The sequence below is a fragment of the Lissotriton helveticus genome, chromosome 5_1, assembly GCF_964261635.1.
Source record: "Lissotriton helveticus chromosome 5_1, aLisHel1.1, whole genome shotgun sequence".
NCBI lineage: Eukaryota > Metazoa > Chordata > Amphibia > Caudata > Salamandridae > Lissotriton > Lissotriton helveticus.
The window spans coordinates 1797579643-1797594118 of NC_136065.1; the positions used below are offsets into that span (position 1 = coordinate 1797579643).

General features: G+C 44.8%; 1 protein-coding gene across 2 annotated transcripts in view; it reads left to right on the plus strand.

Moving 5' to 3' along the window:
- Nucleotides 1-14476, plus strand: part of PSMD11 (proteasome 26S subunit, non-ATPase 11) — a 473607-nt gene that overhangs the window by 77123 nt on the left and 382008 nt on the right. For both annotated transcript variants that reach the window (XR_013594972.1, XM_078645110.1), the window contains exon 3: nucleotides 12649-12773. Coding sequence is in view for 1 of the 2 variants with exons in the window: in XM_078645110.1 (XP_078501236.1) it covers nucleotides 12649-12773 (125 nt within the window). In the remaining variant the exon portion in view is untranslated. The remainder of the gene's footprint in view (nucleotides 1-12648; nucleotides 12774-14476) is intronic.

Genomic DNA, 14476 nt, shown 5'->3' on the forward strand with positions numbered 1-14476 from the left:
CGTATCAGACGTTCAACTGCTGACTGACTACTATCTCAATACTATGTCCACAATCATCAATGAGGCGGCGCCCATGCAACTGAAAAGAGTCTCGTCCAAGAAGACTTCCAACCCATGGTATGACGGTAGCCTCAATGAGGATAGACGAGCCATGCGAATGGCAGAGCGCACCTGGAGATCAGCCCCTTCTGCAGTGCACCTAAAAAGTCTAAAGATACAGAGAAACGCCTACTTCAGAAAAATAAAGCGCTCAAAAAGAAACTTCTTCAGCCTCCAACTCGCCCAAGCTAAAATCCGTCCAAAAAAACTGTTTGAGTTAGTCAGAACACAATGCAAAGAGCAACCCCAGACACCCAGCCCTATGGGCGATACTCCTTCCTGCGAAGACTTCTCTGCCTTCTTTATCCAAAAAACTGAGAGAATAAGAAGCGATCTCCTCAGTGACGCTATCCTGTACTCCAACCCCCGACACACAGCAGTGCCTCAACCAAAGAACAATGCTACTTGGTCAGCCTTTGACACCTACTCCGAAGAAGAAATTGGCAGACTGCTCAACACCTTGAAACCTTCCAATCACCTCTCCGACCCCCTTCCTGCTAACGCTGTAAAGGACTTTTCTCCTTGGCTTCTCCCACTCTGGTCAAAGATTATCAATAGCTCTCTTCAACAAGGATCCATCCCCAACGCCCTCAAAGTAGGGCAAGTCACTCCGCTACTGAAAAAACCAACAGCAGACCCCACTGATCTAAACAATTACCGACCTATTACAAACATTCCCACTCTCGCTAAACTGCTGGAAAAATGTGTACAACAACAACTGACTAAACACAAAGATAAGTTTGATCTCCTAAACGCTCATCAGTCAGGCTTCCGAGCAGGGCACAGCACCGAAACTGCCATGACTCACATAGTGGACGATGCCCTCCAAATCCTAGACCAAAACGACACCTGCCTCCTCATCCTTCTGGATCTCTCCGCAGCATTCGATACAGTTAAACATGAGAACTTACTCGAACTGTTAAACACAAGAATGGGCATATCTGGGACTGTTCTAAAGTGGTTCACCTCATTCCTACACAACCGGACACAAAGATTCAAAAGCAACAACCTGCTGTCCTCTTCGGTACCTGTATCGCTAGGCGTCCCTCAAGGATCCTCCCTCTCCCCAACACTGTTCAACCTAGTTATGGAACCTCTCACTACGTTGCTACAGGCATCTAATGTGCACTTTCACATGTATGCCGACGACACCCAACTTTATCTCAAAATACAATCTCCCAAGGACATCATGCTTCTGAACACCACAATCAGAAACACCCAATCCTGGCTTTCTGAGAATCACCTCAAACTCAATGCTCTGAAGACCGAGTTCCTCCTGATCTCACCTCCCGCTAAAATATCCACGGCTCTAACATGGCTTAAGCATTTAACGGCTCTAAATGTACAGCCCATCGTAGTTGACTCCGCAAAATCTTTAGGCATAACACTGGACACCAATCTCAACATGCAGCAGCACATCAGCAAGGCAACCAAAGGAGCGAACTTTCAAATCAATACCCTGAGGAAACTCAAACCCTTCCTTCCTGCCAAAGACTTCCAAACTGCAGTACAATCTATAGTCATCCCGCACATAGATTACGGTAGCACCGCCCTCTGCGGGCTTCCTTAACTACAACAGCACCCCTAAGAGCATCCCTTAACGCCGCAGCGAGACTCGTCACTGGCTCAAAAAAACACTCGCACATCTCCCCGGACTTTAAATCACTGAAATGGCTACCTTTTGAAGCCAGAATACAACTGATAATCGCTTGCATGACACACAAGGCTGTGCACCGGAATTCACCCGCCTATCTCACTCAAAAGCTGACAATTTCAGGGGGCTCCCGAACTACTAGAGGCACAAACAATCTTTTGCTGAAACCTCGAAGATTTCGGAAGGTAAAAACTTATAAACGCTCCTTTTCAGGAATGGCACCCAGGATCTGGAACTCACTCCCTCCGGAAACAAGGCTCATCTCCTCCGAAACAATCTTTAAGAGGGAAGTTAAAGCGATCCTCATGGCAAAATACACATGATCTATTGCTCCGTATCACTCATGAATCTGCCTTGCAAGTCCTTCCCGACCCTGGTCTACTGTGCCACCCGTGTTTTCGAATTACTTAACTGTATACGCTCACTCTTTGTATTTTGTTATAATGTGTGATGCACCTGGTTGATTATGTATATTGTTATATCGTTATATTATTGACGCACCTGGCTGACTTTGCACACTTTACCCTCTCCATCTCAACGTTCCTTACTACTCTCGCACCTGTGGGACTATACACCCTGCTCACACCTACCTCAACCTAACTGTATACGCACACTCTTTGTATTTTGTTATAATGTTTGATGCACCTGGTTGAGTATGTATATTGTTATATTGTTATATTATTGACGCACCTGGTTGACTTTGCACACTTTACCCTCTCCATCTCAACGTTCCTTACTACTCTCGCACCTGTGGGACTATACACCCTGCTCACACCTACCTCAACTGTACCCTCCTTTAAACTCTAAATATTCTAAACACGTTTAAGCAGGTATATGCTCCTTATTATTGCACTTTATACTATTGACGCAATTGTCTGTCTATACACTGTGTACCGACACTACCTCACCTGTTACCTACCTCATGTCCTTTATCCCACCTATGTAACTAGCACCTTGTACCTAACTACCTCATATATTACTCTGTATATACGCTTTATTACTTTGTATTTTTACCCCCATGCCCTTGTAAAGCGCTCTGATATCTGCAAAGATCTTGTTCGCGCTATATAAAACTTTCAAAATAAATAAAAATACTCCCATTTGGAGTCACTACTGCTCCCAGGTTTTCACCAAATGCCTGACAGTAGTCGTAGCTCATCTACGAAGACCACACATTCACGTCTTCCCATACTTAGAAGACGTGCTTTTAAAAGCAAGTTCGCAAGGAAACTGTCTACGACATACTTACAAAACCGTGCCGCTGCTCCACGATCTTGGATTCTCAGTGAATCTGTCCAAGTCCCATCTCCAACCATCGAACACGGAAGTGTACTTGGGAGCCACTATGGATGCATCACAAGCTCTGGCCTATTCAAATCCGGCAAGAATCCGCAACATTCAAACTATTTTCCCAGTTCCACCCTCAACACTCATTGCCAGCTCGAGTGTTCATGCAGTTACTAGGAATGATGGCGTCAGTGGAATCTGTCTCAGGGTCAGTTGTCAGATCTGGTATTGGTGGACCGCCGCACTCCTTACTCTCTGCAGTGGTGGAATCCTCAAAAACCTTTCCAAAGGGCAGCCCTTCTTTGACCCAGTTCCACAGACCGTGCTAACAGCAGACTCATTGCTCACTGATTGGGGAGCTCATCTCCAAACTCACACAACTCAGGGCATTTGGAGACCCATCAAAAGCAGCTTCGCATAAATCTAGAGCTTCTAGCGATATTTCTAGCGCTCAAAGCCTTTCTAATCCACCTGGTACGCAAGTCTGTGTGACATGACAGCAATGTATTGCATACAGAAACAGGGGTGGGGGGAGACATGCTCTCCAATGGTCACTATTAGCACAGACCATCTGGAGGCGAGCCATACGTCACAAAATGTATCTTCTCGCAGAACACCTTCCAGGAGTGGACTATCAAATTGCGGATCTGCTCAGCACAGACAACAGATCCACAAGTGGGAACTCCACCCTTCAGTTCTCCTCCTGTTTTTTCAAATGTGGGACTTCCAAGGCATAGATCTGTTCGCCACAAACAAATGCAAAATGCCCAAGCTTCTCATCTAGGTATCCTCACCCATTGTCCAGAGGCAATGCACTATGGATAAACTGGTCCGGGATATTTGCCTATGCTTTTTCGTGCCTCCCACCTTTTTCACTAGTGGGTCAGAAGCTCAAGTAAGCGTCCCTGACACTAATCCTAGTTGCTCCCCCAAGGACCCCTCAACAGTGGTTCACCACCCTGTTGGAGCTCTCAGTAGTCATCACCAAAAACTACATCTTACATCCAATCTCCTCACGCAGAGCCGTGGAGAGATCACATCCAGATCCAGGTCATCTCAACTTTGCGATCTGGCACCTGAAGTCATAGAGTTTGGCTACCTCAATCTTCCGCCAGACTGCATGAACATTATCAAAGAAGCTAGATTTCCTACTACAAGAGCTTGATATGCAGCAAAGTGGAGGTGGTTTGTGATTTTTTTTTTTTTGCAGTAACAATCAAATCAACCTGCTTAATGCTTCCGTTCAAAACATCTGCTATTAACTGCTTCTACAGCGTTCAATTTTAGCGTACACATCCATACGCTTGCATCTTGCTGCAATAACCTCTTCAGAGTACCTGTTAAGACATTAATGAAATTACTCGAGTCATTCCCCCAAAACCTCCACCTGCCCCAGTGTGGACTCTCAATATTGTCCTCACGAGACTGATGGGTCCACCCTTTGCACAAAGGTGAGCTGCAATTTCTCACGTGAAAAGTTGCTTTCCTCATAACTATTACATCGCTGAGAAGAGTAGATGAGCTTCAGACACCAACTATACAGGAACCATTTTTACAAGTACACCAAAACAGTGTTTCTTCGGACTAATCCTACATTTTTACCCAAGGTAATATCTGCCTTCCATATCAGCCAATCAGTTGAGTTGCCTGTGTTCTTCCCTTAACCATATTCTGTGGTTGAACGGGCTCTACATAGCTTAGATGTTAAGAGCATTACTCTACTACATAGAAAGGACAAAACTTTTCCGTAAAACGAAACCGCTCTTTGTGGCTTTTGCTCCACCTCATAAAGTCAGTCCCATCTCAAAATAGGGTATTGCACGGTGGATAGTTAAATGCATTCAAACATGCTATGCAAAAGCGAAACTAACATTAACAATTCCCCTAGAGCGCACTCCACTCGCAAACTAGGGGCTTCTATGTCTTTCTTAGGAAACCTCCTCATAGAAGACATCTGCAAAGCTGCTACATGGTCTACACCTTACACATTCACGAAACACTATTGTGTAGATCTTAGCAAGACAGCAAGCTAGTGTGGGCCAGGCAGTTCTACGTACACTCTTTCAAAACACTGCAACAGCTACATGTTAGCCACCGCTTTGGGAGATTACTGCTATATAGTCTTTGCAAAGCATGTGATATACAGCTCACATGCCTCGAGCGAAAATGCAACTTACCCAGTATGCATCTCTTCTTGGCATGTAGAGCTGTAGATTCACATGCGCCAACCTGCCTCCCCGGGTACCTATACCTGTTGCACTGACATGTTACTTAGATGCATAAACATGGATATTTCTATTCTACTACTCTTACTAACTCCATTACCACCCTCTGCGAGGAAACAATCTAGCAATGGAGTCGATCCCCATACGCACTATCACCGAAAGGAGGAGTCACATACACTAGATGGCAGGCTATGCAAAGCATGTGAATCTAAATCTCTAAATGCCAAGAACAGATGCATACTGGGTAAGTAGCGTTTTCCTTCAACTGGACAGAAACTGAGATAGACTTCACAGAGCTGCCAGAAGAAAATACAATGCTTTCACTTCTGCTCTACTCTTAAAAAACGCTCAGAATGAATAGGAGTGGTAAACTGTCGGATCTAAGGGACTTCCGGCAGGGCAATCTAGGAAGCAGATGTCAACTTTTATCTTTTTTATGAAATCGTTAACAGTAGTGCTTCTAAATGAATCTGCTTTTCTGTGGATAACCAGTGAAAAGCGCTTCACGCCTCCGATACATGGTCCGATTTCCAAAGATTGGAAATAAACATTGTCTGAGTCTGGATCATTTGAAGAGATTTAGTTGGTCGTCCTTAATAACAATCATTGACTTAATCCAGTGTTCCGGTAATAGCAGAATTGAGCACAATTTCCTATTGGTCATGAATCAACTGCATGAAAAAAGTAGTTTCCCGAATGAGAGCTAGAAGTCGTCCACTCAAAAGGATGGTAAAGAAGCTGTACTCGATGGGAGGACAAATGCAAGTTGAGTAAGGAAAGCCGTTGAATAAGAATCAAGCAAATTATATTGGAATGCACTCCAGCCAGTGGTAAGCAATGAGCTGAATCATAAGCCCACTAAGTTTTTGATATGATCCACAAGAGATCTTTTGCAAACACAGGCATATGCTGTCTGCAGGTGAGATGTAATGAAGGCCAACAACATCCTTCACCTGTTGAATGAGGCCAAAGAGTAAAGGAGTTTAATCAGTTTCTTTTTAATTGCAAAAAGTGCAGTATTTTGTTTCCACGCTTTAATGGCTGCTAAATAGTTAAACCTTTCCTGTGGCACAAGATGTTAACTTTGCAGTCTGTTAGTTCCATATTTCAAGAATGCGACTGCTTTGTTACAATTTACTTGCCTAACACTTATTTCCATATTCTGATGTTTTCAAAACAATGGTAATGGCTTCACTCTGTCATATGTAGCTGTTGTCATCAGTTTTCTATACTACTGTTAAGAATAGGCTCTTGATTGTTTACAAAATGTTTGTTGGTAGCTCGGCATATTACGTGTACCCTCCCTAGATGGTTGCTTGTTGAAAGAGGGTTAATTTAATCAAATCCAGGCTGGTGCTGATCTAACATATAACTAATGTACATGTTATGCTTTGTAGTAATGACATGCAAAACAGAATAACTTACTTTCTAGGCGTTGAAATGGTGTAATCCCTTCTCATTTAAATTGTCACAAAGTACAGAAGTTTCCATTAATGCAGATGAATCTAGAATTAAGGACTATTCAAAATAATAGGTGTAGGATATCGAAACCTTGGACTATAGTGAACAAGCATTAGGAAAGTTTGAGGTATTGGAAATGACATTTTTTATTTGTTTTATTTTTTAAAATAGCGAAATTAATAGATTTGTCATTTACAACGCCAATAGTTATAACTTTCGCAAATGTGACACCTATAGCATTTGTAATGCACTGTGTTGTATTTACGTGACTTACATGTATTGATATTACAAATAACAATGGCTTTTAATTTTCCTTAAATAATTAATACTTAAATAAAAGTTATTGTAATTTATAATGGCAATAGCTTAAACTTTTGTAAATAACTTTTGTGAAGATTATGTTCAGTGTATTTTATTGTGACGAAAATCCAAGAACAGAAGTGAAATATTAACATCTTTTTTGTTACATTTGTAATAAAGCTTGAAACATTGAGAGAACATATTTGAACCATGTGTTGTTGAATGGTTGCACAGATTGATGCTGTGGTGGCGCTGAGTGATGTTGTGATGGCGAACGAGGGATGCTGTGAGGGGGGGTGAGGGCGTGAGGGGGGGTGTGAGGGCGTGAGGGGGTGTGAGGGTGAGGGTGAGGGGGTGTGAGTGTGATGGGGTGAGGGGGAGGGGATGTGAGGTTGAGGGGGTGTGGGCAAATGTTTTTAATAAAACCATTGCATGTTTGAGTGACTGTATGCCACTGTACTTGGATGTATACATGGTGTTTCAATTCCCTAATTTAATTGTACTTATTTTATCGACCTCATGGAACCTGGGAATAAAAGACTAAACTGGCCCTGCCATGTATCAACCATGTGACCTGCAGATTACGTGCAGATGTCAGCAGAGAGGGGGGTGTAGGCGTGTGTTGCGACTGAGAAATGTGTTTATAAGTGGAATCGTCGCGCTGCTTTTGGAGTGAGGAGACTTTGCTCCATTAAATCGCTCGAAGACACATGTTTCGCCCTTCAGTTTTCTTACAACTTTTCGTTGACACTACCCCAACTCTGTATTTATTTCTCCCGTTTCTGAAAGAGCACCCACCCAGTAAGAATTAAGCACCCGAGAGTGAGGCCTCCCAATCTCGTCACTCCCCTGTGGATTTCTGAAATCTGCGTTTAATTCGTTTAGTGTGTATTTTAGACCATTAGGGGTTACAGCCTGGGGTCCAATGAGATTAAAAGAACCAGCAGGGGCTGAACCAATTACAGCCATTTACAGGGGGAGCAGGTGACAGTATCATAATTTAATTATGGGCCCTGGGTAAGAGGGTCTCCTTCTGGGGTAGTGACATGTCGCTGGCAGAGACTACATTGTCATGTCCCCCTATAAATATCTTCCATGGGTCAGACGGTATTCATGTTTTGGGGGCTTTGACATGCAGTGAGAGAGGGCTGTATCACAAGGGACTGCCTGGCCATATGTTCTTCCCAAACGCCTTCTGAAAGGCTGGTGGGGCTGGGAAAAAGTCAGTCACAGATGTTTAAATGGGATTTCATTTACATGTATGTGCCTCTGAAAGTCCTTTAAGATTGCTGCATAGTCTGCAAAAGGGCCCAAGAACCTCTGCCGAGTCAGTGTCTCTGAAAAGACCGGAAGGGCTGGGGTAGAGTCTAGTACCTCACATGCACACTGGCCTGGCTGCCTTTACGTCTGACCAGTTATTCCTGTCACAAAACATGAAAAGAGGCTCACATATTTGGAAAACATTTCTGCTCGCCATTTTTTTTAGACCCTACTTTTGATACCGTAGTTGTCAAACAGAGCTAGTATTAATTTGGGGCAGCTCAATCAGCTGATCATCATCTTACACCTGAAGCTATTTGGGATGTATCCTTCCACCTCCACTCAAGTGTTTGCTGTAACCTGCACGAGGGACAACTTTGCACCTAAAGACCTCTTCATTTGAAATAACAAACGAGACCTAAAACAAGAATTGTTTTGAGCGGAGGCTGCAACTGTGCTGAGGCTTCAAAGCGCCTGATGTCCATGCCGTGCTGTTTGTCCTTTCTAAGCGCTTTGGATGACTCCAGGACAGCAGTTAGGGCTGAGTAATTGAAGCTGGGACAGTGCAATAAAGTACAACGCCATGAGCATACTTTCAGGCATAGTGATGTCTAGACACACCCCATCCCTAGCAACGCCGACATTCTTAAACCTCTTTGGTGCACACAGCGCCCTCTTGTGACGTTTTGTGGCGGTGACATAAATCTGCATTCGTTTGACTGAAATCCCATAAAAAAATAATCTCTGCCGGGAACAGGACATTTACATTGTAATTCTATTTATATAGCGCTTACTATCCCTAACGAGGCGTCGACGCGCTTTTCGGTGAGTAGCACGATAAAAGGGCTTAATGTCCTGGTACTTATACATGAAGGCAGAAAGCATCCTAGCTGGCTCCTTCTCAGCAACCACCTTCGTGCGCACAGCCACTTGGATGCAGAAATGTTGCAAATTAAAAACACTAACCATACGGGAAAGAGAATTAAAAGTTATGTGAGATGAGACAAGGTGGCTATGGTCCTCGAACTCCTTCTGCAAACATCATACATAACCTTTCGACTCCATTGTGCACAAGCCTTAGGGATCACCTGGGCTTCTTTCTGCACGTAAAGGCTGAATCCCTTCAGAGCATATTGCAATTAATTCCTTGTAATGCTTTACTGCAATATTGACTGCAATATTTGCATTGTATTTCAAATGCTGCTCCTCGCAAATGCAATACAGCATCAATACACCATCAACTGCATTCTGCAGTTAGTACAATAGATGTATTGCACTGCACGCTACGCTCCCTGTGATCGTGGGGCGGGGCCGAGGGAGTTGGTGGACGCTCCCTCCCGATCTGCTCACCTGTCTCTTTCAGGCTGGCCAGCAGCTCCATTTGCTTCTCCTCATCCGAGGTGTTCATAACGCCGGGTAAGGGAGAGAGCAGCGCACTAGAGGTGGAGAGACTCAGGGGGTAATGCACACCCGGAAGCGGTGGCGGCGACGATGTGTGGAGCAGGAGTCACGAGACGCCCAGTGCAGGAGGAGGAGGGAGCGGTGAGCTCAATGTGGGATCTGCGCATGCGCGTGTCTGGTCTGCTCCCACTGCACCTGAGGCTCCGCAGGAAACCCGGAAGTACCCATGTTCATGGTATAGGCAGCAGGGTTTATGCTCTTGCAGGGACAGTATGTGCAATTGATCTACGGTACACGGTGTATTGCCCGGTAATTGATTTGGAACACGAGACGTGATAGAAACAACTCAGATTTGTTTCGCTGACTTTTATAGCTCCCGATAATTTTATCATTCAACAAGCATTGGCATAGCCAATAGGTCTCGCTTGTGGGACCTTATAAGTATTTAGTTACAAGGATATTGTGCTGCAAAACAAAATACTTATAAGGTCCCAGACACGAGACCTATTGGCTATGCCAATGCTTGTTTTTTAGTCCCAGCTCTCCCCGTTGAGCTGGAGGGCTTCGCCACCGTTTGGCTCCTCTGCCTAGAGCTCGACTCCCCCTCCCCTCTGCAGCTCCAGCCTCAGCTTGCACCGATGCAGGATGCAATTCCAGCCGGTATATGCTGACTCTGCCGGATACAATTGAGGACCCCTGGAAGCCGCGCTGGGCAGCTGCGCGCCTATCCCGTCGCAACTGCAGAGCGGCAAGAGAACACGGTGAGCCCGAGGCCCCCACCACACAAGCCCTGTGTATGACAGAGGGGCTGACGCAGAAGCCCACAAGAGAGCGAGTAACATTTCAGACACCAGAGAGGAGTTAGCTTGTGGCGACACACGGACAGTAAGACAGGGACAGGCATAGATAGGTGGGAAAAGGCAAACAAAAGGAGGAGTGCTGCAACGGGCTGGGGAGGGGGAGGAAAAATGAAAGGAAAGGCTGTGTTTGCGGGGAGAGAGAGGGGAGGTGCTGGTGTGGGAGGGGGGAGGTGCTGGTGTGGGAGGAGTGCTGCTACGGCAAGGCTGTGTTTGCGGGGAGAGAGAGGGGAGGTGCTGGTGTGGGAGGGGGAGTTGCTGGTGTGGGAGGAGTGCTGCTAGGGGAGGAGAAGCCCTGGCCGTGAATGCTCGTGCATGTTCACGTGAACTGCAAGAAAACGCCGGGCTGAAAGCCCTTAGTTTGAAGAGGATTTTGCCGACATGAATTCTCGCTCCGCTCGATGCGCATGCGCGCATCGATAGGTCGCGAGACCTAAAAACGAAGACAAAATATCATTAACACACCGGCAAGAAAGCTCAGGTTTCATGACAAATAACGCCTGTGTGGTAGTGTTGGTAGGTCCAGTAAGGGGCTGTGCCTATGGCACCTCAGCTACGCTCATGGCGATACCTGCAACATAGACGCTGAAGTCTAGACACGGGCGAATTAATTTAGAGCATACATGACAACAGACAAGATTCAGGCGGCTGACTCGATTTAAACAAGGAAGTCAGGCATCCTTGGCCGTGACATGGGCGGAGCCTGTGACGCGGCCGGAAGAGGCCGGTGTTGCGCGTTGATGCGGGGCTCCCATGAGGAAGAGAGCCCTGCGGTACCGTTGGAAATGCAGAGAAGTCCCGGGTCCCAGGAGGGGGCCCGGGTGAAGTGGAGAGGCGGGGTGTGTTTCGGCATCGCACAGCAGCCCGGTGAGTGGGGCCCGCTAGTGCGCTTAGGCATGGAAAGTGGGGTGTGAGGGGGGATGTGTGTGTGCGCGTCTGTGTGTGCGCGTGTGCCTGCCTGCGTGTGTGTGTGTGCCTGCCTGCGTGTGTGTGTCTGCCAGCGTGTGCATGTGTGTATGTGTGTGTTCAGGGAATCTGAGGCAGGGGATGTGCTCGGCGCCGGGCTGGGCGTGCATGCCCACGAGGTGAAGTTGACGCGCGTGCCCGACCCCTGTCTCAGATTCCCAGGAGACGGGCAGCTATAGTTGTCGAGCTGGATGCATGCTTCGCATGCTTTCTCCAGCTCGACCTAAAAACATTGGACAAATAGATAATGTATGAGAAACGCTCTCAACCAATAAGCTAGTTTGCTTTGGTATCCTATTCTTGTTCTCCGAGTATTGCTTCAGAAAGAGATTGAGGCAAAAGGTTAAAGTTGGAGGGTTTGCAGAGGATACCGTCACACCTGTTAAAAAAAGTAAAGCCCGGCTTCCAGTCTCTTGAAAACAATCATTCAATTACCCTCCTTCCTGTGTTAAAATTGTTGGAGATGCCAGTGCCTAGAAAACGGTTTCCTTCATGTTTCAGCAAATAAGTGTTCTAGAAAAGCTCAGATCTTCTATAATGTAAGGGATATGCTAATTTATTGAAAAATGTACCGACTACTTAATTGAAATCTTTACACTGAGGAGACGGTAGAATTACTGTAGGTGGTTTAAGCTGTATACTGGGTTCACTTCCAGTTAACTTTCAACTTATACAGTCCTCAAAAACAGCTAAAAAAAAAGACTAGCTCCTCTTAAACATTCCAGTTATGTTTAAGCTTTATTCTGAAAATGAAAACAATTGTACACTGTTAACTGAGCCATTAATTAAATGCTGTAGAATGTGACTTTTAAAATGCACAATCCTTCGCCAGAAAATCAATTCACCTTGAAATATGCCCTGTTAGACCCTTGAAGTAAAGGCATGAATTACATTTGTAATGGTATGATGTTTCAAAAGCCTTTAGTGACTAGATAGAGAGCATATGTTATGGCAAGCATGGTGATATCTGTGTGGCTGGAAACAATCCACTCTTTTCTGTTTTAAAGTTATGCGTGATGCCAGTAGTGCAGAGAACCCTTATTGCCAAAGTGAAATTAATATGAGCAAACTAGATGTCTCTTTTCAGTTCTTTTACTGTTTGGTTGTGTACAGTTAAATTGTAGATCTTTATTTGCAGAACTTGGGGGTCTCCTGAAGTATGTCCGACCTTTCCTGAACTCCATCAGTAAAGCAAAAGCTGCCCGGCTTGTCAGGTCTTTGCTCGACCTCTTTCTGGACATGGAAGCAGCCACAGGACAAGAGGTAAGCCTAGACTAAAGGTGAAGGATTACCTAAACAGTTTGTCGTCTTTAACTCATGATAACGGAGACTAAGGTGTTTGCTTTAACCATTGATCTATGAGAGAAACTGAGCTGATGAGTTTTCAGCACTTGACTGACTGAAGATCTCTTGGTTTTGATAGAAATTCAAATTCATGTAAGTTGATGTGTATCAGCAGTTTACACAGTTACACCTCTGAGCATTTTTTCATATAAATCTGCTTATTTGGAAATGAGGGTAATCTAGATGTACTGAGCATAGCCTACAAGCAAAAAATGTTAGACTATCAAGAGCTTGACAGTGGGCATGTGATAGAACTGACTAATATGCGTATAGTGCCATTGTTTGCCATCATTTGTAGTGTTCTTAGTCTATAGAAAGCATTAACTTGTGAGCGGTATCCAGCTGTGTATCCTCCTGACTTTGTGAAGAAGGGATTTTTTAAAATAATTGTTTGCATAAATTTTTTTTGAAGCATGTATGTACAGGGTGTGCTTTTTTCACAACAGATATCCACTATCAAAAGGAAGTTACTTTTATCAAGCATAATTCTTTAGAAGCAGCTGTTCTGGAGCTTTTGTGCATTGTGTGGTTTTAGTACTGTTTGTATTGTGATGGCAGTGTCGAGATACCCTAGGGTGAGTGTGCACTATAATAAATGTAATTAACTCAACATGGATTCTGAAAAATATATGTTGCCGGGTTGTCTTTATTCTCTATCCTGTCTGGATCCTTCTCTGTGGATAGATTTGTAAACGTGTTCCACCTGACTGGATATTCTTAAATTAAGAGGGGCCTGCAGCATCCTCAGGAGCAGATTTGGTGCATCTAGAGTTGCTGCTCTGTGTACCATGTACAAATGCTCCTAGGTTCTGGGGGACCAAGGTGTAGTTGTCTTAACCAGAATCTAATAGGCAAAACTATGGTTAGAGCAATGAATAAGCTGGGTCTTAGTTTAGTCTTGTCTTTGCTCAATTGTTTGTTCTGCCTTCACTCATTATGTGAGGCCTAGTCTCCGTAGAGAAGGCCTGAACTCTTAACATATTTTGCTCTACTGTTTCCAAAACTTGTGGGAGAGGTGTGGCGCAGCCGCCAGAGCTGCTGACTCCGGAGTGCAGGGTTCACGGTTCAATATCCAGTGGCAGCTGATCATCATGTTACTCTAGACAATAGGCCACTTAAAATCCCTGAAGGCCCCCGGCGGCTTGAAACCCATAAGGGGGTGTTATGTTTGCGCTTTACAAATAAGAGTTAATAATAATAATGTGGCAGATGCCTTGCATGTTATCAGCCATTTTTGTGGGAATGGGAGACTCCATCTGTGGTACTGAATCTTCATATTAATAATACTTCTCAGACCTAGTTATGGGTTTTAGTGACAGAACAGTATAACCCCTTCACTCCCTCTTTATTTTCTACCCCCCCCCCCACACACACACACACACAATCCTTTCATGTTACCCTAAAAATACTGGGGTCACAGCCAGTAGATTGCCTAAGGTAAATGTAATCTTTTCAAAGAAAAACTAAGATATAGCTCTCGCCGCTTCCTTCATGTTTGTATGGGTAAATGTGTGGAAGAAAGCGGGTTCAGCTCGCCCTCTACTCCTGTTTTGCTACACAATGCTTTGCTTCTGTTAAATGTAGGAAGTATACAGAAACCTACTGCTGTGGTTTTCTGACCT